Source organism: Telopea speciosissima, chromosome 9 (genome assembly GCF_018873765.1).
Source record: "Telopea speciosissima isolate NSW1024214 ecotype Mountain lineage chromosome 9, Tspe_v1, whole genome shotgun sequence".
NCBI classification, from domain to species: Eukaryota; Viridiplantae; Streptophyta; class Magnoliopsida; order Proteales; family Proteaceae; genus Telopea; species Telopea speciosissima.
Genome location: NC_057924.1, coordinates 4,936,110 through 4,962,950, shown reverse-complemented (window position 1 = coordinate 4,962,950; position 26,841 = coordinate 4,936,110). Strand labels below are relative to the sequence as shown.

At 40.2% G+C, this 26,841-nt stretch overlaps 2 protein-coding genes and 1 pseudogene across 2 annotated transcripts; all 3 read right to left on the bottom strand.

Annotated features, from left to right (window-relative positions):
* On the bottom strand, positions 1 to 3,015 carry LOC122640278 (putative pectate lyase 2). Its single transcript, XM_043833427.1, has 4 exons — positions 2,302 to 3,015; positions 2,086 to 2,189; positions 412 to 550; positions 1 to 219 (listed from the first exon to the last, which is right to left on the bottom strand). Exons 1-4 carry the CDS (start codon positions 3,013 to 3,015, stop codon positions 1 to 3), a joined length of 1,176 nt encoding a protein of 391 aa, XP_043689362.1.
* Positions 3,016 to 5,823: 2,808 nt separating this feature from the next.
* On the bottom strand, positions 5,824 to 7,746 carry LOC122640275 (putative pectate lyase 2). The gene is made up of 4 exons (XM_043833422.1): positions 7,024 to 7,746; positions 6,772 to 6,875; positions 6,345 to 6,483; positions 5,824 to 6,042 (listed from the first exon to the last, which is right to left on the bottom strand). The coding sequence occupies exons 1-4, from the start codon at positions 7,744 to 7,746 to the stop codon at positions 5,824 to 5,826; spliced, it is 1,185 nt and encodes a 394-aa protein (XP_043689357.1).
* Positions 7,747 to 24,884: 17,138 nt separating this feature from the next.
* LOC122640274 lies at positions 24,885 to 26,556 on the bottom strand (annotated as a pseudogene).
* Positions 26,557 to 26,841: the final 285 nt, after the last annotated feature.

Here is a 26,841-nt window from a genome sequence, read left to right as displayed (position 1 = left end):
TCAGCACAGTCGTCCTGCAACACAATGGAGAGCACCAGCATCGGCTGTTAGGTCAGGCACCATGAATGCCGGGGCAGCTATGAATGACTGGTAGCCGCCATATGGTGGGGAACATGACCCATATCCAGATTGAACAAAATAAGCTCCATTGAAAAATAAATCCCCGGAAGACCTCCATTTCCAATTGTCCCAACCTCCCGCAGACTGTCTCTTAGTCACCTGTCATGCAATTCAATAAACTCACCTAATCAGCATATTTTAAAATAGAAAGAGATCGCTACCTGGACCTCTAGAGTTTGCACGCGCATACAAGTACTGACTTTGACAGGATTTCCGCCTTTTTATGAGAACAGCAATCGCGACAAATCAGCTAGAATAGACTTCATGTATGTCAGTGTATTATATACATACCTGTTTGAAAGGACGACTGTTGGGGGCTACATAGTAGTTTCCTTCGCTAAAGATGGTTGGATTGGCACTCCCACCAACAGCATACATTAGCCATTGATCATATCTATTGTTCACTACATGGCAATACCCAAACCTGACCCTGCAATGTAATTTACAGGATCGACATTACTACATGAAATAGACACTATTGCTAACGATTATCAAATTCCAATATCATAAACTCAATGTTGTACGTGCAGGTTAAGGGGTGTCAAACCCTAGTCCAAATCATCGAAATTGGCTCGAATCGAAACGACATCAAACCAAAATCAGATCGCACCAAAACCAATAAAACGGAACCGATCTTAGAAAATCGGATTAAACTCAAACAATTAACTCGATAAGAACCCGATACTAACCCGAAATTCATTAAAAATATGACCTTTTTTTTTCCAATAATTGTGAATAAATTTACATGGTAGACCAAACCCAAATTGACAACGAACAAATAAAAGAAACCAAAACCAATGTATCCTTATTGGATTGGTTTTGGAGTCACTCATTCCCACATTGAAATCAGTAAAACAAAATCAAAACAGGTCCAAATCGACTGATTGACCCCTAGTGTAGGTATAGCAACTAGGAGTGCAACAAGATCGGTTTGGGCCGGGTTTTTTAAAGCCCCAGCCCAACCATGAGTCCCCTTAGCTGGGCCCAGGCCCGACCTGACCCTAACTCAGGTCCAGGTCCCCTGACTTGCCCTTAGGGTCGGGCCGGGCTGACCCTGATTGGCCCTGATCATGGAGTGGGGGAAGGGAGAGATGCATGGACTGGAATGATCGAGTTGGGCAGAGTTAGGGAGAAAATTATCAATTTTATATTAAATATCACTATAATAAAATATATTATCATTAATTATCTTAATATATAATATATTATAGGGAAGCAGTTTTCTGTACGGGAGTGTGGCCTACGCCAGCACTCCTATGTGTCTATCTCTCTCCTTCTTAAAACAAGGGGGCAAAGGTGTCTTTTCACATGGGGAGGAGAGAGATAGACTCATGGGAGTGTTGGCGTAGGCCACATTCCCGGACAAAAAACTTTTTCCCTATACTATATAACAAAATATGTGTGGCGTTTGAAGTTTATAAAATATATAATAATCAATATATATTTTATGGGAAGCAGTTTTCTGTACGGGAGTGTGGCCTATGCCAACACTCCCATGTGTCTATCTCTCTCCTCCTTAAAACAAAGGGGCAGAGGTGTCTTTTCACATGGGGAGGAGAGAGATAGACTCACGAGAGTGCTGGCATAGGTCACACTCCCGGATAGAGGATATTTTTTCCATATTTTATAGTATAACTTAAAACAGGGTCGGGTTGGACCGGACCGGGCTCAGCTCGAGGCCACAACCCTGGCCCGACCCAACTCTAACTTAGGGGTAGAAATTTCCAGCCTTGACCCGTCCTCAGGGCCAGGTATCTCAGTGCAGGCCCGGTTTGGGCTTAGGGCAAGTTCGAGCCTACTAGGGCCAAACTTGCAAAGTTGGGTTCATGAACGAGAATGGGTTCCAACCATCCAGATGGCATCCATATGGTGGGACCCACACATAGGGGATGCCATCTGGATTGTTGTAACCGGGAGCCCGCATCAATCTTGCACCCCTAATAGCAACGGATAAACATCCCTCACCTTGGCAGCCTCTCCACACAACCTGGGCCAAAATAATTGAAGGCCACTGTAACTTTCATAATCTTGTCCGCAGTAAAAGTATCGCTATGCCCCAACAGCATCACCTGTAAATGAAATTAAATCAAACACTTTAGAAAAATGTTTTCTTATCAAGAGAAGTATATAAGAGAAGTAGGAAGGAACGTTTGGATTGAAAAGAATGAAATTTCGGCTTACTTCGTCGTGTTGGGTGAAGTAGTTGTTGGAGATAGTGACGGCTGTTGAGCCATGGGTTACATCAGTGAGACCATCGGCGCATCGTGCGAAATAGCAATGGTCAATCCAGACGTTCGACGAAGCAAACACTTGAATGGCATCACCAGGAGACCCTAGTCGATGGCCAACATGGTTCGGAGAGCTACGAACCATTCCAGATTTCCCAGGTGTACAATCATGTAAACTAATTCCATGTATTATAACATGACTCACACCTTGGACTGTGATGCAAGGTCCATAAGCTATCTCAACCTTAGCCCCTCTCCCATCTATTGTCTTAAAACTGTTCATCATAAGCTCATTCTGTAGCTTAATTACCATATCCCTAGAAAATATTATCCATAGAGGTTGTGTTTGGATTGCACCATACCGAAGTGTACCTGGCTTTGGATTAATTGGATCATCTGTGGAAGTGGTAACTACGTAAATTTTCCCGTATTTTCCTCCAATCGCTTCCTCACCAAAGCCTATAGCGCAGTCGGCCAAGGCACGGCGATTTGATGCCCAGTTTGAATTTGAACGCCAACAAGCATCAATTTTGTTCATTACTTTCTTCCCTGACGAAGATCCAGACCCATAGCCATAGCCGTAACCTCCCAAGTACGCCTGTGAAGATGAGACCAAAAATGCTGCAACTAGACACGAGAAGAAGAGGGAATGGGTTGCAGAAGCCATGTTTTGGGTTTCCAATTAGCTAGGAATGTCTATATGTATAGATATAGTAGGACCTTGATAATACCATAAAAGAAGTGGGAGCCCATTACCTTCAAGATTCTTAAGGTTGGACTGTATCTTTTTTTTTTTTATTGGAGAAAGTTTTCCTCTACTACGCAATGAAGGTTCATCACACTATCCTAAGTAAGGGTGTCAATCGGGCGGTTTGGTTCGGTGTTTTCTGGTTTTGGTGTGGGTTTCAGAAAAACTGAAACAAATCAAAAAGGACTTTTCGGTTTTGGTTTGGGTTGGATTCGGGTTCGGTTCGATTTGTGTTATCAGTTTCAATTCGGTTCGGTTCGATTTGAAACCCGGGTATAGGCTGGTCTTGGATAGAGATAAGGTAGAGTTTTTAGGGTTTGGGGGTTGGTTATAGTATTTGATTCAGTCTTATCAGGCGGCCCATCAGTTTAGCCCGAACCGAGCTGAGACCAAATTGTGCTCTAACCCAAAAACCGAAGCTAAACCGTTAAGGCCTCGGTTCTGTTTGGATCAAGCTCAAGCGGGTCTGGTCAGGGCGGTTTACTGGTTCGGTTTATGTTTTGACATCCTTAATTCTAAGATGCAAAAACCCCATAGAATTTTAATATGTTCCCCAAAATACCCTTATGATACCTTTTGTGCGATCCCATTCATCATGGCTGAAGGAAAACTTGATACTAACTTATTTGTATGGTGATTTCATAAGAAACTACATGGTTGCACGAAGTGAATTGAAAACATCATATATGTTATTTAATTGATGTCTCCAATTTGTATCAAATGAAGCCTACATGATACTATAAAAATGGAGTAAGTGGCCGGGAAAATAAAATCCTCTAGCAACTGCTCTCCTCTTTTGTTTAATAAGAATAGTGAGATTAGTTGACAAGTCGTTGGGTCAAATCTAGAGTTGTTCTTAATTCAATGTATTTTTTTTGGGTAAAGTTTTAATTCAATATTTCAATGTATTAATATTAGAATAATCGAATCTGCATGATATTGTATTCACATCGATTTGCCCCCATCAGATGTAGGCAGCATTTGGAAACTCACTCTTGGTCCTCTTGGACACTTTTTTTTTTTTGAATTAATAATGTAAGGAAAAAAAAACACTGTCCGGTTGCATGGAGCCTGTAATCAGGCCTCAAACACATGAGCGAGTGAAAATTTCCCCTTGCCACAATAAAAAATTCTATCTATATTGATACCGCTGTATATGCTCTCATGGTCCTCGTGTTGATGAAGGGGCCACACGACTAGAAAACGATATTTTACCCATAACATAAGTGTGAGAGAGGAATCATTATGATACCAGCTGAGTGCAGTTTCCCAACAATATGGAGGGAAACTGCACACGAATCGTTCAGTATGGGGATGGGTTTAAAGAGGACTAAAGGAGAGAGGGTATGGGATTCCCACGTGGAATATGAAGGGTTGTGCATAGAAATCTACACACTGGCGTCGTGACAAAATTTTTCCCTATAATACAAGGAGGCTCCCCCAAAAAAAAAGGAAAAAGAAAAATAAAAAATTACAACACGAGACAACCAACCTCAAGGAACATTCATATATCCACAAAAAATTGGATAGGAAGATTCCAAGTGATGAGCAACATGCCAACTCCTGGGAGTGTTCAAGCAAGAACCAGCAGAGAGATATCAAGTTTGCCACGGACTTCAAAGGATATAGTGTCCCAAATCTGATGAACTGTTCTAGAACTTCTGGTCTATCTTCTCACGTTTCTCTTTCCAAATATGATATATAATTGCCCAAAAGACCAGATTGTCAACAGAGTCACCATACTTTTTTCCATTGAAGTTTCTTCTTATCCATTTCCATTGCCTTTCGAAATCAAGAATCTTTAGCCTGTTTTTTTCTCCCTCTGAAAATATACTTCAATGGTGATAATATAATCTTATAGAATCTAAAAGAAAAGATCTAAATCGGTGCCTTAGAGCACTCTGGTACATGTGGTCATGTCTTTATGTAGAAACATGTTTGTACCCTTTCGTAGTGACATGCCTGTACCCTTTCATCATAACCATATGGTGTAAATTAGACAGTAACCCATCCGATACCATTTTAGAAATAAGCTCAAAAGGCCGAAGCCCATAAAAAAAATAACATGTCAAGTAAAATTGTGAAAAATACCCCAAACCCTGCGACACATAGGTGAAGGGAGAATCTCTCTTCGAAGAGCTTACACAATTATAGAACACATTCTCTATATATATATACATTCTCTGCACTAGGGGCGCAGGGTGCATCCAGACATATGGGGGTGGGTGAAATGACCGGCCCACCCCCTAAATGACCCAAACCCCGCCCATGTCCCACCCCATGTGTCTAGGCGCAGCCTGCACCCAGATGCACTTGTGGACAGGGGACAAGCAATGCATAAAAGACAAGTTAGATACACCTTTTTTAGGGTACACTTTTAGAAACATGGATTTTTGAAACTTCCAACACTTTGTATGTTATCAAGCTTTTACCAGACTTCTCAAGTGCAAACATTTTGCATGAAAATGGAAAATCTCCTCCTTGAACAGTTGGGGAGTTCTTAAACTTTACAAGATAAGGTGTAGAAGACAACAACAAAAAGAGAAAATTTTTGCATGGAAATAGAAAATCTCATGCATGAACTGTTGTTGCTTGTCCGTTCATTTTACGTGGGTGAATTCTCAAAGTCCACAAGAAAGGTAAAGAAAACAAAGAAAAAGAAAAAAATAACACAAAGCTAGGAAGAAAGGGGATGAAAAGTTCTCAAAAAACTGTAAGACTATTGCTTCAACACCGGCGTCTTGCATTACATTGGAGAGGACCTGCACCGGCTGTTAGGGTAGGCACCATGAATGCCGGAGCAGCTGTGAGATACTGGTAGCCACCATATTGTGGGTTACATGACCCATATCCAGACTGAACAAAATAAGCTCCGTTCAAAAATAAGTCACCGGAAGACCTCCATTTCCAACCCTCCCATCCTCCTCCACAAATTCTCTTAGTCACCTGTAATGCAATTCAATAACCCACCTAATCAATATATCTGAAAAGTAAACAACTAGCCTTCTGAGTTGAGATTATAAATTATAAGTACAAGGCTTCCTTATCAGTATTTTTTATATGGGATATAAAGTTCTCTGCACTGGGGGCGCAGGGTTTGCCCAGACACATGGTGGTGGGCGAAATAATCGGCTTGCCCCCCTGAATGACCCATACCCTGCTCCTAACCCGCCCCATGTGTCTGGACGCAGCCTGCACTCAGATGCTCTCCCAGACAGAGAATGTGCGTCCTTTCTAAATATATATACCTGTTTCGAACCAGGATTGTTGGAGGCAACAAAGTAGTTTCCTTCACTAAAGATCGTTGGATTGGAACTCCCACCGATAGCATACATTCCCCACTGATCATATCTGTTGTTCACTACATGGGCATACCCGAACCTTACCCTGCAAGGCAAATCAAAGGATCAATATTATTACATGAATTAGATACTATGCCCAGTTAAGGTCGAAATTAATAGATTGCTACACTATCCTTGTACAGATTTTTTTATACTCTCTCGATCACATAATAAACAGTGGAACTTACACTAACATTTATCTTTCACTATGTGGGTCCCATGTAGACCCCATATAGATGATACTATTTTTCAATGCAGATTCCTTCTTACACTGCCCTTGTAGGGAAACCCTTTCCCAACTAATTATTATCAAATTTCAATAACCCTCACTCACCTTGGCATCCTCTGATTACAACCTGGGCCAAAATAGTTATAAGCCAAAGTAACTTTCATACTCTTGTCTGCAGTATAACCATCATTGTGTCCCAACAGAATCACCTGTAAATTAAAACAAACTCATTTAGAAATTTGTTATATCAACAAAAGTATAAATGCTTCATAAATGATTGGAGTGGGATTTGGGTTTTCCCCAGAGTCCCAGATAATATTCGAGTTAAAAAAAAACAGAAATGGTATTTAGGCTTACTTCGTCATTTTGGGTAAAGTAATTATTGGAGATAGTAATGGCTGTGGAAGCATGGATTATATCAAGGAGAGTATCGGCGCATCGTGCAAAATAACAATGATCAATCCAGACGTTAGATGAAGCAAACACTTGAATGCCATCACCAGGTGACCCTTGTCGATGGCCAAGATGGCTCGGAGAGCTACGAACCATCCCAGACTTCCCAGCTGTACAATCATGTAAACTGATTCCATGTATTATAACATGGCTCACACCTTGTATTGTGATGCAAGGTCCATAGGCTATCTCCACCTTTGCTCCTCTCCCATCTATGGTCTTATAACTATTCATAATGAGCTCATTTTGTAGCTTAATGACCATATCCCTCTCAAATATTATCCATAAAGGCTCTGTTTGGATTGCACCATACCTAAGGGTACCGAGCCTCGGATTAACCGGATCATCGGCCGGAGTAGTAACTACATAAATTTTTCCATATTTTCCTCCAATTGCTCCTTCACCAAAGCCTGTGGCACAGTTGGCTAAGGCACGACGATTGGCTGCCCAGTTAGAATTCAAGCGCCAGCAACCGTCAATTTTGTTCATGACAACATTCTTCCCTGGAGATTTATGCCCAAAACCATGACCGTAGCCATAGCCATAGCCTCCCCAAGCTTGTGAGCTTGACACTAGAAATGCTGCAAGTAGACAAGAGAAGAGGAGGAAATGGATTGCACAAGCCATGTTTTGGTTTGCCAATTAGCTTGAGATGTGCATGGATAGATATAGTTGGGGATCTTTAATAATACCAGAGAAGAAGTGGAAGCCCATGACCTTCAAGATTCCTCAGTATAGAGTGAAGCAACGTGGTTGCACGAGCTAGATTTTGTACGAGAGGTAGTTCTGAATTGACCTCATATATCTTATTTAATTGATGTCTCCATTTGGGAGAAGGTATTCCTACACGGAAGATTCTTTTATCAATTCCTTCAAATATGGATTAAAGGGTGTTTATGTCATTTTAGATAGATATTTATGTCAATCTGATTGCATTTAAAATCAATCGTGCACATACACAGCTGTACGTACGTTTGCTATTTTTTTTAATCAAATGAAAGCCTACAAGGGTACAAGATAGTTTGTACCCTTAATTGTACCTTCATTATAAATTGACTTTCTTTTCGCACCGCCCTATTAGATCTCTACTCCCCAATTATATATATATATATTTTTGGTAGGACAATTATATATATATATATTATTGGTTCTATAAAAATGAAATGTAGGGAAACAAAAATAATCTCCCAGCTGCTGACTCTGCATTTTTTTAATATATTAAATATAAAAATTTAAATTCGATTTTTCTATTACTAATACATTGAATTAAGGGTGAACCCTAGGATGGTGGGGTGAATGTTCTAGTCTGGTGAACATTATCTTGGGCGGATTAAAATCCTCAGCAGTGCGGCCTGACAACATAGCCACATTAGGATGGTGGGGTGAATGTTCTAGTTTGGTGAACATTATCTTGGGCGGATTAAAATCCTCAGCATTGCGGCCTCATAGCATAGCCACATTAGTCATCGAAATTCGATTTCTAAAGTGTGAACACAATCAACCACTATCCTATTATTTTGAGGAAGAGAATGTTTAGGATATATTGTTACTTTCCTATTTTGTAGGAAATAAATTTGAAGAGGATAGCTCTTACATATTTAAAGAGAAAATAAACCTAATTCTAATCTCTAAAATTGCTAAATCCTATGGCTAAGATTAATTACAAATTACATCAAAAGAAAATTAAATATCAAAGTAAATCCTAATTAAAACTAGAAATCTTAATAATTAAGAAATACTAAAATTAATAAAACTAAATTAAGAAAGGCTGGCCATTACTCTTCATCAAAACACACACACACTCTCTCCTTTCTTCAAAATCGTCTCCCATAGTTGTGGATTTCTTGGCTTTAAAGATATTCCAAAATTAAAGCCAATTAAATAGGGGAAGAACTTAAAATATGGGTTGGGCTGATCTTCCTCAATCTCCATTGCTATTAAACAGGAAATTTCCTCTTTAAAGTTATTTCCTACAGAATAGGAAAGTAACAATATATCCTAAACATTCTCTTCCTCAAAATAATAGGAAAGTGGTCGATTGTGTTCACACTTTAGAAACCAAATTTCGGTGACTGATGTGGCAATGCTGAATGGGCCTGCATCAATTGTGAATTCTTTATTTTTTGGGGATTTCTCGTTATCACGAGTTAGGGTTTATCCTTGGAGGTTTGGAACTCGTCCTAGTTCATTCCTTGGCCCCCAAGACTCCCCCTTGACATGATTAATCATATTTTTACCTTCAATTTGATTGGTCAAGGTTTGCCCCCTTTTTGGCCATTGATGATAAACCATCAAATTCCATTCCAAAGAAATGAATAGGATGGAGATTTTCAGTCCTATGATGTGTTAAGGAGTTGTGGAACCTTTTAAATCTATCACTACTATACCCTCTCATGTTTTAGAGGATCATTTGGCAAACTTGAGAGCCATTGAAAAGGAGTTTAAAACTCCAGTTTCTTTGAGGACTTTGGATACTTAATTTGACTATGTGGTTCACTTTCTGTCTTGAGTCAAGGGCATTCCCCTACTGTCCTACTTCATGCCCTTTATACAAGTTAAGAGTTCCTACTCTGTTGTTTTATTTCACTCTCTTTCATTGTCTTCTTCTTCTTCCTCTCTTTTGGTATTTCATGTAAAGGTGGTGTATGCAATCCTAACTTTCTAGTTATTGGTTACATACAACCAATATGATTGTAATCTTATTGTTTTAACATTGATTTCACAAATCTTGTTGTGTACATTAATTCACCTTGTATACTAATTGTATTTTTTTTTTGGGGGGACGAATAATTAATATATTCAAAGAAACCCATGAATTCTTTTCCCACCACCCAAAATTAGAGAAAAGAATAATAAAAAAGAAAGAAAATAAAAACAAAAAAGAAAAATACAAGGAGACAACTTCTCAACAAATACACCCCCAACCCCTCTATCCTTTGAAGCAATGTTTAACACCAAACTATCATGGCCTAAAAAACCTAATAGTCAAGGCCACCTCATCATATGACTCTATTATAAGTGGCATAACAACAACATTCATAGGGGACAATAGCCCATGGAATCGTCTTCCAGTGTCCCCCCCCCCCCCCTCTAAAAAAAAATATTTAAGGGTTTCTTTGATTTTCTAGGTCTTTTTTTAGCCATAGGGACATTTTTGTAATTTTTCTTATTTTATTTATGCACATTTGTCAATGTTATTTTTATCGTGTTTTTACAAGTTAAATAGGATTTTATTGTTTTTTATTTAATTTAATTTGATAGGTTTTCTTCCTTATCACTATGCCTAGTGAAGTATGATGCTTCACTATTTGCCACATGGTAGTACACTAGTACATGGGTTTGTCCATGTGGTAGATCGAGGACCAATCAAACATATAATTGGTACAATTGCAGCATAAAATGAGTAGAGGAAGTACCTAAAATATTACAATAGATGTTATTTTATATTTTATATTCATATCCATTTGATGACATTTCGGTATTTTACTAAAACTTTGAATCAAAGTTTGAGCAACTTTCCTTGCTTTCTTTAGACTAAAATTTGGCCATTAAGATGTATATGGGGTTCTCTATCACATGGCCTAACCCATGTACTTCCAAATGGAAAATAATGAAACGTTTTACCTCACTAGGCATAGTGATGCCTAGAATTAGGACCCTATGCTATGTCTCTTCTCTTGCTTCTAGTGGAAGACTGGATCTCTGTTATACCCGCACCCCGGGAGTATAATTAATTATTATTTCTCCCTCATGACGTGTAGATACCGCTGCCTTGTATGCTGGTGACCTGTTCTTGATGATGGTCAAACACAGCTACAAAATTATTGACCATGATACGGGTTTGCCTGTGGAGGAAACTATTCGGGGTCATGGGTGACACACCATGGCAATGGAGAAGTAAGTTCTAGCTCTTAATGTATTAATTTACCCTTCCCTTCGATGTCCTTGAAGTACAGGTCAAGGTTTGGACCGCCTGGGCTATTTTAATTGTATAGGAAATATTTTGTTTATGGGTCCCACTTGCCTTAGGAAGCGTGTGAAGGATTTATGACCCCATATTATGTGGACCCCACCCCTTTAGTAAACTTCTTTCCTATTTAGAACTAGTCGGTCGACCCATTTAACTCTCATAACCCATATGGTTTAATGACCCATTTAACTTGGATCGACCAATTTAACCTACTTAACCCATTTGACTAGTTGAACCTAAAAATGGATTTTTATTTTATTGGTACCCAACCAAATGGACCCTAAAGCATCACTTACCTTAAATAGACTAAAGGGCTTTTACTTCTCATTACTATTCTCACCTAACCTAAAATGTGGAGGAGAGAAAGAGGAAGGAGAGAAAGGAGAAGAGGTGTGGAGGAGCTTGAAAGGGGGCTTGAGGATCTTGCTTCTTGGAGCCTCAACGTGGAGTATCACTTCCTTGAGGTAGGTAAGCCATTATGGCCCTCTCCCTTCTTTTATTTTGGGTTTTGGGGTTGGGAGATGGGAGAGAATCGATCTAGGGTTTACTTTGGAACCCAAAAATCGATGGAAACTCATGGCCTTGATTTTGTGGAGCTATTTGACTCCATTGGCTAACCTCAAAGCTCCCAATCCCATCCCAATGGAAAGACCTAGGGTTTCTATCCTATTATGCTCTAAATGAAGTTCTCCTTGCTTCCCTTTGTTGAATCATTGGGATGCATATGCCTAATGAGGTCCTAGGACCCTAATGTGCCAAGGAGGAAGCTCTCTTGGTGTTTCTTTTCTTCCAATCTACTTGGAAATGGAAGCCTTGGTGAAGAATCCTTTAATTCTGAGATTTGGAGACTTGCGGTTTTACCTGCGGTTTCAAGACCTACGGGAAACCGCTCCTGCAACCATCTTGAGACCATCCTCTTAAGAAGCTCTCTGTTAAAGTCGGTTTTACCTGCGGTTTCATATCTGAGGTAAAATCACACGTAAAACCGCACCTAGCAGAACCCTTCCTAAGCCCCTGTTAAGGTTGGTTTTACATGTGGTTTTAGGTTTGGGCATGAAACCACCCATAAAATCACCCTACCTTTAAAATCTACAACTTAGGTAATTTGTGGGGGGACCTTTTGGGAACCCTCCCCTTTGATATAATTAACTCTATTCTCACTCTTTCACTAGGTTTAATCTCTTTTTTTGCAACGTACTACTTAATTGCGGCGACATCTCATAACTTCGGGATATAACACCTAGAATGAGTGGGTTTGGTTTGTTTGGGCTTGCTATCATTAAATATATATGTATCATGCTAGTAGTATATCTTATTAGGCATGCTTGTGCATTTTGCATACTTTTAATGGAGATGATATATTGATATTGTGGTTGCTTTCTTTTCCTTATTAGGTTACGATGTCGGTGAATGCCGGTGCTGAAACCCCAGACTATATATAATATTTTGATTGAATGTCATATTGAACTGTATGCGCCGTGTCGTGCTGGTAATCGGACACTAAACCAGATGAAAAGTTGATGTGCCCGGATTACCTCTCGGGACTATAGGATTTGTATGTAGTATACTTGCGGCTAGGACTTTTGTACCCTTATGCTACGACCCTTGCCAACAGGGGTTTAGGTGTTGGATAACTAGAGTCTGGATTCTGTGGTGTGAGAGAGAGCCAGTCATGGTAGTGATGGTTATATTAAGGCTTGCCACTGGGATGTTTTGGTGGCATTGTCCGGCGTAGGCTCCCGGGTGACAATTGAGGATTCATTGTGATGATGAATGGAAGTGACCCACAGTGCTTCCCGAATTGTCACAGTAGCATATACCTCTGACTTAGTTGTGTGATAGGTGAAAAAATGGAATTAACATGTGCATGCATCATTGGACTATGTGAATTATGTGTTTGTGCATCCCCATCCCCTCACTGGCTCAGTGGAGCTAACCCCCTCGTGTACATACTTTTTAGATCATGGGGCAAGTACGGAGGAGCCAGAAGCTGTGTTTGAGGAACATGGCGACGAGTGTCCTTGTGACGATTGCGCCTATGGGCCATGAGAATACTTGGGACTTGTTCCCCTTTTGTTATTTTAGGGCTTAAAGCCCATGTATAAATATTTACTATTATACCCTTATTGATAGTTATTAGATGATCTTGGGAAATGTATTAAGTACAATGTTTATCATTTAACCTTTGAACATCTTGTAACTATTTGATTTTATACGCTTTCGTAAAACTATTGATCTTTTGGAATGTAATATTTTCTTTCCGCACTCTGATATTATATGGCTTTAATATTGGTTATGACTGTGCGTTGGGATACTGTATCAATGATCCGGGTAGCTTAATGGGATGACACGCTTCGTCCTAGTCACCCTTTATATTATATTATATCCCTTGTCTTGGGAAGGGGGCGTGACAGAGTGATATCAGAGCAATGATGCTCTGCACCAACCACAGTCTCGCGGACTCTTGATTTACTCTTCACAATTAGGTTCTAAACTAAAAATCTTCAAGAACATAAATGATTGTGTGCAGACATAGGAAAAGACTGATTGTGGTGAAACAAGAACTTAGAAGATAATAGACAACATGGAACTTAGGACTTGAACCATAGGCTGTTAAGCAATAACTATGTAATTGTTTGGTTGAGTCTTAAGTAGGTCATAAATGGGCAATTATATGTTATAATTCATAAATAATAATGAATCAATTATAATCAAGCACAATTATCAACAATGATTTGCACAAGAGAGAATTAAGCAAATACATAGAGATACATATAAGATTTATTATAAATATCCAATTGTTCCAAATCTTCCTGGAAGGCAACCATATCCTTCTCATTTTAACATTCATGATTTCATCCATTCCAACAAAAACATATGACTCCATCCCGCTAAATCAAAAGATACCAATCTAAACACCATAATTATTCTAGATTCTCTATTTGGGCATAACTTTGCCTTTCCCAACTCAGAATGCAAGATCCCATTTGTTCCAACTCAAAATATTTGATTCTGTTCATCTCAGATTAAATATATACAAGTCCACCATTTCTAAAAGTTTTCAGTTGTTCCAAACAAACTGATCAAAAAAAAAAAAAAAAAAAGGAAAAACTAAAGGAAAAGTAAAAGAGCTCCACAAATATCCATCATAAGACAAGAAACTAGAAGAACTGATCCGAGATAACTTCAATTTGTTGAGAGAAAGTTGGGATAGTCATTTGTACCACCGCCACCACTGCGACCAAAAAAGATGTTGATGTCATCTACCCCTCTCTCGATACCCTCTAGGTGCCGAGTTTGATCGGAGAGTTGCTTCGTGACCTCATCGAAGCCATCCACCACTTGTAGGTTCAGCCGCCTGATGGCCGTCAGAATGTCAATACCTCTCGCTTGATGAAGGTATAGGAGTTCTTTCCCGGTGAGCAATAGGTCTTCACTTCCCCAATAGACACATTAAGAATCCCAACTAACTGTGCTACTGTGAAGGCTATAGGGACCCCTTTGACATATGAAACAACCCGATAATTCTGTATGCCCGGGTTCTCTGTGTCTAGATTTGTATAGAAATGGCGAATGAGTTTTAGGTAGTATGGTTCAGGAATGTTGAGAATGTTGGTCCACCCCAATGCCTCAAATCTCTACTCCACTTTGAAAGCTTTGAGATCATCCAACACTACATCCCTCCCTTCCACTATATTTTTGAAGCGGAAGTAGTCTCGGTAAAGCTCTTGGTCCTCTATCTTTTGGTGCAACTTGTTCAACGCGTGCATGTCGTGTTCTTGGAGCCATTAGATACTGTTAACCTGAAACCAAAAGCCAAGATATATGACAAGTTAGTACCTTGAATGCTAAGGCCTAAGTAGATGATCAATGTAAGGTTATGAGGTTTAAAACCTAGCCTTTGATTCTTTTCCCAAAGCAATTAAATTACAGCAGGATTCTTAGGCTAAAAAATTCTGATTTTATCAAATTGTGATCTAAGAAGTTGGGAAAAAAAGAAACGCATGGCCATTATGTGAATGACATGATAAATAATGAAGATTCATGGTCATATTATGCTTAAGATATGATATTTCATACAAAACAGTGGGTTCAAGCAAGAAATGGGTTTATTCAATCATAGAGCATGCCTTGAACTTCAAAGAAATTTTTTAGATTTTGTGGTTGGAAGTTTGAATCTTGAGAAATAAGTAAAGTTGGTTTGTGACAACTCAAAATAGTGTAGAGTAAGCCTACATAGCAAAACCGATTCAAATGTGGCAAGAAGGAAGAGGAAATTTGATTAGGGTTTGGGTTTTTCCAAAATTCAACCCAAATCCTTGAGTTAGATGCCAAGATCGTGTTCAAGCCCTTGTATAGATTTCTTATGGTGAGAAAATGATTAAGATTAGGTTACAAACAGCCTATTAGGCAAAAAGGAAGCAAAAACCTCAAGTTTCCAAAACCTGAATTGTGTTTTGGGGTTTCTCCAAGAGAAAGAAATCGATGGGAGAGAGAGAGATCTTACCTGAATGCGATTGGATGTTGTTGAGGAGTAATTTGGAGCACTAAAATCCACCAAGGAGTGAGGAGAGAGCAAGTACGGTCACAGTTGGGGTTTCTCCAGAGCTTTAGAGTTGTGTTTTGAAAGGAAGGAAATGAGCCTTTAAATCGCGGACTTTAAATTTAAAGAAAAAGGCCCAACGATTTTACATACGGTTTCAGCCCAGGTAAAAACCACCTAAAAATCCGCGCTTAGCCGAGGTTGTTTATTCTGGTTTCAGTCTTAGGCGGATTTACCTGCGGTTTCATATTTGAGTAAAATCAGGCATAAAACCGCACAAGTCAGAAAGGATTTTTGGCCCTGTTTGGTTTAACCAACCTATTTTAGGTATTTGTTACTTTCATTTGATGTTTCCCTCACCCCTCTTGTGGCATATCTTACCCCGATAATTTAAGCTTTATGCTTAGCAAATAAAATTATAGAAGTGAAATGCCTACAAGATATGGGAACTATATTGCGGCAAAAGCTTATAAGGGAAAATGAGACATGATAACCATATGAAGATGTTTGGAGTGAAGAGAAATGAGTAAGGTCAATGCACATGTAAAATCCATGTGAGATCCCTAGTGTTGGATGTGACTAATGAGATCAATGTGAACATGTGCTTTTGGCTACTTTACATCCCAATCAATATCAAACAAGCAAGTTATTGGATGAAAATACCCCAACAAGAGATAAGAATTATTTATTTGAGAAAAAGAGGAGAAATTAAAGGATTTTATCAACAATCATGTATACAAAAGAATATGCTTGAAGATAAGACAATGTGATAATTTTCTATGAGATTTTATGGCATGTAAAAGAATTAGATTTGAACTTGGAGAGTTTTCCCAAAATATTGTGAATTAAAGATTTTACCACAACCAAAATCTGGGCATAATCCCTGTAAAATTCAACTAGACATGACAAACATACCAGTAATCTCTAAAATGCTTGCAAAGACTTGAAAGTTTATAAAAGATGCAATAATCAAACAAAGATCTAACAACTTAGTGTCATCGATCAAATAGGGCTTGATTTACACCCAAAAACCCTAGTCCCAATCGGTTTGGCATGGATTTGGTGTACATGGCCATGGGATTATAAGCAAAGTCAAGACATGATCACAACTTGAAATGATTCATCCCAAATCCAAAAAAAGAGAAAGTAGAAATGAAAAAAAAGCCATACCTTGAACAAGTGAGAGTTGAACCTTGGGGCTTGAGATTATAAGAAAAATCACCCAAGGGAAGCTTGAACGGAAGTCCTTATAGAGCCTTTTCCCCTGCGGTTATGTCCCTTTCTTTGGAGCCAAAAGTGAGTTTTAAAACTCGCGGCTCTGTTTTGTTAAAATTTTGCAAACGAACGAACGAGCGAATCCACTTATCGTGACTCCGCTTGTGAATCCGCTCCGCACAAAACTTAAAATTGTCTTTTTAAAGCTGTGCGGATCAATGACCGGGTAGGTTAAATTATTGAGACCTGCTTGAAGAGTTAACTTGGACCAAAACTAATAAAGATTGTTGGTTCTCGAAGGAGGACTAATTTGGACTTTCCCCTGTGGAATGATTGTGTAGTAGGTTTAAAGGTTGTGAAAGCTGAAACTGAAGGATGTAACAAGACCTTCTCCAACAACAGATATGAATGGGGTAATGGATCACTAAATGCGTCCCCTCCGTACTGGGAGTGAACAATAGGAGATTCCATCAATATTCCAATTCATTCTAAATTTGGGTAAGGTAATGAGACAATCAGATGTGAAAGCCTTCAAAATGTGAACCCTATGTTTGAAAATGGATAGGTAAAATTCTATAACCCAAGAATGACCAGAGTAGTGAAGGCTAGAGTAGTATCACCTGATCTGGAAGATTTAGGGAACCTTTGTTCCTTGAGATTCAACTTAGTAGTTGGAACCCTGTTTTCCTAGGGTTATTGTGAACCACACCCCTGTGGTAATATGACCCTGTAAGAAAAAGAGAATTATGAAACCTAACTTGCTGTGCCATGTAGACACTGCCTCATTTTGACCTGACCTTTGAATTAGTTTAAGATGTGGGTGACTTGGGATGTTATCCAACAACCTTTATCACTTGAGACCCTAGTTGCCTCAAATTTTGGGGATGAAATTTCTTGTAAGGTGGGGAGGATGTTATACCTACACCCCGGGAGTATAATTAATTATTATTTCTCCCTCATGACGTGTAGATACCGCTGCCTTGTATGCTGGTGACCTGTTCTTGATGATGGTCAAACCCAGCTACAAAATTATTGACCATGATACGGGTTTGCCTGTGGAGGAAACTATTCGGGGTCATGGGTGACGCACCATGGCAATGGAAAAGTAAGTTCTAGCCCTTACTGTATTTATTTACCCTTCCCTTCGATGTCCTTGAAGTATGGGTCAAGGTTTGGACCGCCTGGGCTATTTTAATTGTATAGGAAATATTTTGTTTGTGGGTCCCACTTGCCTTGGGAAGCATGTGAAGGATTTATGATCCCATATTATGTGGACCCCATCCCTTTAGTAAACTTCTTTCCTATTTAGAACTAGTGGGTCGACCCATTTAGCTCTCATAACCCATATGGTTTAATGACCCATTTAACTTGGACCGACCCATTTAACCTACTTGACCCATTTGACTAGTTGAACCTAAAAATGGGTTTTTATTCTATTAGTACCCAACCAAATGGACCCTAAAGCATCACTTACCTTAAATAGACTAAAGGGCTTTTACTTCTCATTACTATTCTCACCTAACCTAAAACGTGGAGGAGAGAAAGAGGAAGGAGAGAAAGGAGAAGAGGTGTGGAGGAGCTTGAAAGGGGGCTTGAGGATCTTGCTTCTTGGAATCTCAACGTGGAGTATCACTTCCTTGAGGTAGGTAAGCCATTATGGCCCTCTCCCTTCTTTTATTTTGGGTTTTGGGGTTGGGAGATGGGAGAGAATCGATCTAGGGTTTACTTTGGAACCCAAAAATCGATGGGAACTCATGGCCTTGATTTTGTGGAGCTATTTGACTCCATTGGCTAATCTCAAAGCTCCCAATCCCATTCCAATGGAAAGACCTAGGGTTTCTATCCTATTATGCTCTAAATGAAGTTCTCCTTGCTTTCCTTTGTTGAATCATTGGGATGCATAAGCCTAATGAGGTCTTAGGACCCTAATGTGCCAAAGAGGAAGTTCTCTTGGTGTTTCCTTTCCTCCAATCTACTTGGAAATGGAAGCCTTGGTGAATAATCCTTTAATTTAGAGATTTGGAGACCTACGGTTTTACCTGCGATTTCAAAACCTATGAGAAACCGCCCCTACAACCACCCTGGGACCATCCTCTTAAGAAGCTCTCTGTTAAAGTCAATTTTAGCTCCGGTTTCATATCTGAGGTAAAATCACACGTAAAACCGCACCTAGCAGAACCCTTCCTAAGCCCCTGTTAAGGTTGGTTTTATATGTGGTTTTAGGTTTGGGTATGAAACCACCCATAAAACCACCCTACCTTTAAAATCTACAACTTAGGTAATTTGTGGGGGAACCTTTTGGGAACCCTCCCCTTTGATATAATTAACTCTATTCTCACTCTTTCACTAGGTTTAATCTCTCTTTTTGCAATGTGCTACTTAATCGCGGCGACATCTCATAACTTCGGGATATAACACTTAGAGTGAGTGGGTTTGGTTTGTTTGGGCTTGCTATCATTAAATATATATGTATCATGCTAGTAGTATATCTTATTAGGCATGCTTGTGCATTTTGTATACTTTTAATGGAGATGATATATTGATGTTGTGGTTGCTTTCTTTTTCCTTATTGGGTTACGATGTAGGTGAATGCCGGTGCTGAAACCTCAAACTATATATAATATTTTGATTGAATGCCATATTGAACTGTATGCGCCGTGCCGTGCTGGTAACCGGGCACTAAACCAGATGAAAAGTTGATGCACCCGGATTACCTCTCAGGACGATAGGATTTGCATGTAATATACTTACGGCTAGGACTTTTGTACCCTTATGCTACGACCCTTGCCAACAGGGGTTTAGGTGTTAGATAACCAGAGCCCGGATTCTGCGGTGTGAGAGAGAGCCAGTCATGGTGGTGATGGTTATATTGGGGCTTGCCACTAAGATATTTTGGTGGCATTGTTCGACGTAGGCTCCCGGGTGGCAATTGAGGATTCATTGTGGTGATGAATGAAAGTGACCCACAGTGCTTCCCGAATTGTCACAGTAGCATATTCCTCTGACTTAGTTGTGTGGCAGGTGAAAAAATGAAATTAACATGTGCATGCATCATTGGACTATGTGAATTGTGTGTTTGTGCATCCCCATCCCCTCACTGGTTTAGTGGAGCTAACCCCCTCGTGTACACACTTTTTAGATTATGGTGCAGGTACGGAGGAGCCAAAAGCTGTGTTTGAGGAACATGGCGACGGGTGTCCTTGTGACGATTGCACCTATGGGCCATGAGAATACTTGGGACTTGTTCCCCTTTTGTTATTTTAGGGCTTAAAGTCCATGTATAAACATTTACTATTATACCCTTGTTGATAGTTATTAGATGGTCTTGGGAAATGTATTAAGTACAATATTTATCATTGTACCTTTGAACATCTTGTAACTATTTGATTTTATACGCTTTCACAAAACTATTGATCTTCTGGAATGTAATATTCCCTTTCCGCACTCTGATATTATATGGCTTTAATATTGGTTATGACTGTACGTTGGGACACTGTGTCAGTGATCCTGGTAGCTTAATGGGATGACACGCGTCGTCCTAGTCACCCCTTATATTATATTATATCCCTTGTCTTGGGAAGGGGGCGTGACAATCTCACTCCCTGGGCGTAAGCGATATTTAACTACGTAAATGTCTTATCACTTGTGCATGTACTTGTTTTATTTTTTTGTGTTTTTAGTTTCTTCATTTACGTTTTTGTGTGTAATATACAATTATGTGGACAATTACAGTTTTATGTGGCATAAACTATTGTGTGTTTTTTTTTTACCCTGAATATTCTCTGGGACCTGGGACAACCCCTATGCTTTTATTTCAATGATCAAATAAAATAGGAGTACAAGAGGGGGGGACATACCCGCCTTACCCCAAACCCAAGCTGCCCTGAGGCTCACTCGTACCCTCTCAAACGCTCTTAATAAAGCTCACACCCACTCCTACAAGATTGGCAATCCTAAAATCTAATTACAGGAAGACCAATAGCATCCTCATGAGCAATTTGCCACAGCTCTTGAGGCAACCGTGATTCCCCATAGAAAGCGGAATCTTTTTTGTGTTCACAAGCTAACTTCGCCAGATAGTCTGCAACCCTGTTTCCTTCTCTGTAGATGAACTCTATCTTCGGTTTAAGAGATCTTACCAAACCTAACACCTCTTGGAACCAAGACCATCCCTTCCAATTCCCTTACATTCCTTTCTCTATGCACTTCACTGTTGTCATCGAGTTCGAATTAACATGAAACTCCTTGAATCCTAGGCTCTCACAGAGCCTAAGCCTGTCCCTCAAGGCTCTCAGTTCAGCTAAGGAGTTGGTGCAAACACCGTAGAAGTTGGCAAAGCCCGCCACCACTTCACCTTCCCTATTTCTAATTACACCTCCACCCCCTCCTATACCCGGATTGCCTTTACACGCCCCATCTACATTCAGCTTCACAGACGAGGGCGGATAACACCAGTACACCGGAATGGGTGCCTTAAGACAGCCAGGGTTTATACCAAAAAAAAAAGAGAGAGCCAGGGCAGTGTGAAACACCAAAGTACTGCAGCGCAAGAGTTTCCCTAAAAGAAGGCTTGCTGCCCAGCGAGCGACATATGGGCATTTTCGTAACCCACCTCCTATTGACTCCACAATGTATCTGGCTGATCGACCCTTCTCTCCATGCCTTTGATTATTCCTCTCTTTCCATAATTCCCAGATAATTAGAGATGGGAGAAGACCAATAATCATACCAAACAACTTTCCCTCACACGCCTGACGGTGCCAGAACATTATGCAGCTGCGAACGTCTTGCATCGGCACCAACTCCACATCGCAGAGCTGTGAGTAGAAGCTCCATACCTTCTTCGCTATACCACCTTCTATTAAGACATGAGATGCCGATTCACACCTGGGCTGGCCAAAGCAGTTACATTTCGATGCAAGCGGTACCCCCATCTTCTTGATATATTCATCAGTGGGGATCCCTCCACTCAACACTTGCCAAGAGAAAAAAACCCACCTTTGTGGGGAGAGCCCTGTTCCAACACCACTTTGCAAACGGCTTTTCAGCTGCACCCCTTCTTAATTCATTCCATAGTGACTTCGTGGAGAGCTTCCCATCTTTTGCCGGTGTCCACACCAACCGATCCTCCTGCTCTGTCAGAAAAAAATGTCCCTCCAACAAGCTTTTTCGCAATTCATCTGAGTCTATCATGTTCAAAATGTCCATGTTCCATGCTCCCTCTCGGCTTAGGACATCTTTTACACGGGTTTCAAGATCCAGGCTTAGAGCCCCATTAACAAAATCCATCAGTGTACCCCTTCTTGACCAGTTGTCCAACCAAAACAGCACCTCTCCTTTTCCAATGAGCCATTGTGAATTAGATAGCAACCACTCCTTGAACTGGAATGCCCTCCTCCAGATTGCTGATCCGCTAGCCCTTTCCCCAACCAGAATTACATGTTCATTTTTAAAATATTTTGCTTGGAAAAATTGGCACCATAAGGATTTCCCTGTCATCGCTCTCCACAGACCCTTCAGACGCAACGCCCTTGTCATGTCTTCTAAATTCTGAATGCCCAACCCCCCTTCTGCAACCGGTGTACACACCTTGCTCCATGCAACCCAATGATGCCTTTTTCCCCATTCTGAATGACCCCACAGAAAATCTGAGCAGATTCCATTGAATTTTTTTTGAATAGTGGTGGGAACGTCTAATGAGAAAATAACATGAACCGGCATGGCTGCCAGCACATGTTTGAGCAATACTACTCGTCCACCTAAAGACAAGGTTCCCCTTTGCCAGCCTGCAATCCTCTTTCGCATCTTGGCCAAAAATTCATTAAAGAAACTCACCCGCAGCCTACCCGTGAAAAGGGGCGCCCCAAGGTAGGTTAATGGGAGCCTCTTCCTGGGAAACCCCGTAATCCATTCCACCCTGCGGCTTTTTTGATCTGAAGCCTTCTCACTGATCACAAAGCAACTCTTCGACTTATTTACCAGTTGGCCCGAGAAACCTTCATACCTGTTAATAAGGCCACAGATCTGCTTCAACGATGATTTCAAGCCCCTCGAGAAAATTATCATGTCATCAGCAAAAAGACTATGAGAAACTCCCGGACATCCCCGCGAGAGGCTGTAGTATTTCGCCCTACCCTCCATAAATAGAGCTCTTAAGCCCCTACTCAGTACCGCCTCCGCAATAATGAACAGAGCTGGCGACAAGGGGTCACCCTGACGCACCCCTCTCGTAGACTTAAAGAAACCAGTAGGCTCCCTTTCCATCACCACAGAAAACCAACAGTTCTCTACTGTCTTTTTGATCATCTGAATCCACTCAGTAGCAAACCCAAACTTGTGAAGAACTTTATACAAAAATTCCCATTCTAATCGGTTGTAAGCTTTTGTCATGTCCAGTTTAAGAATCACATTTCCTCCACGCATCTTCCTTTTGATTTCTTAAGTTACCTGTTGCACCAAGGCTATGCTATTGTTTAAGCCCTCCAACTAGGGGTGTCAATCGGTCGGTTTCGATCGGACTTAATCGGGCACCCCTAATTTGAAACCTTGCACCGTTCCCGACCGTTTATATAATCGGTCATTGAAAGGTTAGGCATGGACATGGTGACATTTGGTCGGTCGGTTACCGTGCCATATTCGGTGCAAGATCAGGGTATCATACTGGCGAGCTTCAAAGGACACATAATGCTCATAAGGGGTCCCATATTATTCTACTTGCAGAGATTGAAGAGCTTCTCGATTCTATCAGCTTCAAATGAAATCCACCTCATGCTGTCCACCTTACTCTAGATGAAGAGACCATAATGAAGTAGAAGAACAAAAAAAAAGGAAAATTAGAGAGACTAAAGGGGGTTTGCCAGAGGTTTTGATTTCTCAAGTGAAAGTGTTTTGTGTAGAAGCAATCTGTGCATGTACTACATAGGGAGGTAAAGACAAATCCAAACCCCTCTCGTATTCAACAAGCGTTGTAAAACCTCAACAAATCAATTGTTCTTTCCTCACATATGATTCCTTCTTAGGTTTCTTCATAGTTGGAACAGGGAGGGAGAAAACCCAGATCTAAGAAAGAGCGAGAGATGGGTTATGGGGATATGGATCAGGTTGTGGTGGGGCAATTTAAAAGTAAAAAGTAAAAAGAAGTGACGTGGGTGGAGTGTGGGAGAAGACTATTTTAAATTTATAATATATTACATCCTTTATCTTCACCATTACATATTATATATTAGAATTGGGGAACTGTACTGAGTTTGAGCCATGACGGTTGAAAATTTAATATTTTAATGCATAGTGTATTCACTCATTTCATAAAAGACGATTTCATTAATGCGTTCGGTCAGGTCGGTCGGGCGACCGTCGGCCCTCTCTTATGCACCGGGAACGGCCGATTAAAAATTGGTCGGCTTATAAGCCCGGTACATTGAAGAATTGATCGTGTCGGTTATGGTTTTTCATCAGTCGATACCGACCGGATCTACCGGTGCGGGCCAGGTATTGACACCCCTACCTCCAACCCAAAAAATATTTTCATTTTATTTATGTTCCATTTTAGATCTATTTAATCCCATCATAATTGTTTCATGTCAATTCCCTTCATTACAACAAGAACATATTTTATATTAAAAGCTTGATACAAATGGAGCATGGTGCAAATTTGCATGAAAAGAAAAATCTCCCCTATAGTTAAACATGTCAATTGATTATAAATAGGCGTGTTCTCTTTTTTTTTTTTCTTTTTTTTTTCTAATTTTTGACGGGAAGTTCTCAAAGTTTACAAAAAAAAATCCCCAATACAAAAGGGAAAATTTCCATGGAAATTTTACATGTAAGGGGTGAGTGAACAAAGAAAAAAAGAACTCTATGGGAAAACGTGGTCTCTGCATATATAGAGGGGGCAAAATGATCACCGCGCCATCCATGAAATCCCAAAACGAGAAAGGAAAAAAAAACTCAATGAGAGAGCGTAGTCTCTGCATATATGGAGGGGGCAAAATGATCACCACGCCATCCATGAAATCCCAAAACTATAAGACTTTTGATTCAGCACCGTCGTCCTGCATAACATTGGAGAGGACCTGCACCGGCTGTTAGGGTAGGCACCATGAATGCCGGGGCAGCCGTGAACGACTGGTAACCGCCATATTGTGGGTTACATGACCCATATCCAGACTGAACAAAATAAGCTCCGTTCAAAAATAAGTCACCGGAAGACCTCCATTTCCAACCTTCCCACCCCCCTCCACAAATTCTCTTAGTCACCTGTAATGCAATTCAATTAGCCCACCTAATCAATATATCTTAAAATTAAACAACTAGCTCTACTAAAAGTTAAAATTATTAATTAATTATAAGTAGAAAATATTTTATATATATACCTGTTTCGAACCACGATTATTGGAGGCAACAAAGTAATTTCCTTGGCTAAGGATCGTTGGATTGGAACTCCCACCGATAGCATACAGTCCCCACTGATCGTATCTATTGTTCACTACATGGGCATAACCAAACTTAACCCTGCAACGCAAATCAAAGGATCAATATTATTACATGAATTACATACTATGCCCAATTAGGGTCGAAAAAGATTGCTGCACTGCCGTTGTACAAATTCTTTTATACTCCTTGGGACTTTCACTAACATTTTTCTTTCACCATGTGGGTGTAATGTAAGCCCCATATGGATGATACCATTTTCCAACCTCTCATTGGTTGTGATGTATAGATTCTTTTTTTACACTGCCCTTGTAGGAAACCCTCTTCCAACTAATAATTTATCAAATTTCAATATACCATTGCTCACCTTGGCATCCTCTGATTACAACCTGGGCCAAAATAGTTATAAGCCAATGTAACTGTCATAATCTTGTCCGCAGTATAACCATCATTGTGTCCCAACAGAACCACCTGTAAGTTAAATCAAATTCATTTAGAAACTCGGGTCCCAGATAATATTCGGGTTAAAAAATAGAAGAAGTGGGATTTAGGCTTACTTCGTCGTTTTAGGTGAAGTAATTGTTGGAGACAGTAATGGCTGTCGAAGCATGGATTATATCAAGTAGGGTATCGGCGCATCGTGCAAAATAGCAGTGATCAATCCAGACATTCGAGGAAGCCAACACTTGAATACCATCACCAGGTGATCCTTGTCGATGGCCGACATGACTCGGAGAGCTACGAACCATCCCAGAATTCCCAGCTGTACAATCATGTAAACTAATTCCATGTACTATAACATGACTCACACCTTGTATTGTGATGCAAGGTCCATAAGCTATCTCCACCTTAGCTCCTCTCCCATCTATAGTCTTATAACTATTCATAATGAGCTCATTTTGTAGCTTAATGACCATATCCCTCTCGAATATGATCCACAAAGGCTCTGTTTGGATTGCACCATACCTAAGGGTACCGGGCCTCGGATTAACCGGATCATCGGCCGGAGTAGTAACTACATAAATTTTTCCATATTTTCCTCCATTGCTCCTTCACCAAAGCCTGTGGCACAGTTGGCTAAGGCACGACGATTGGCTGCCCAGTTAGAATTCAAGCGCCAGCAACCGTCAATTTTGTTCATGACAACATTCTTCACTGGAGATTTATGCCCAAAACCATGACCGTAGCCATAGCCATAGCCTCCCCAAGCTTGTGAGGTTGAGACTAGATATGCTGCAAGTAGACAAGAGATGAGGAGGAAATGGATTGCAAAAGCCATGTTTTGGTTTGCTAATTAGCTTGAGATGTCCATGGATAGATATAGTTGAGGAACTTTAATAATACCTGAGAAGAAGTGGGAGCCCATGACCTTCAAGAGTCTTGAGTAAGGATTTGGATCCTCTACGACCTGGGGTTGAGCAGCAATCGTGCTGCGCTCAACTCACAGGCCATCACATGGATTTGATGCAAATTCAATAGTTGGTAGAGCGTGACTTGACATTTTTTAATTTTGAGCGACAATCTTAAATTTTAAATTGAGCTTGTCTATCAATCATTGAATTTG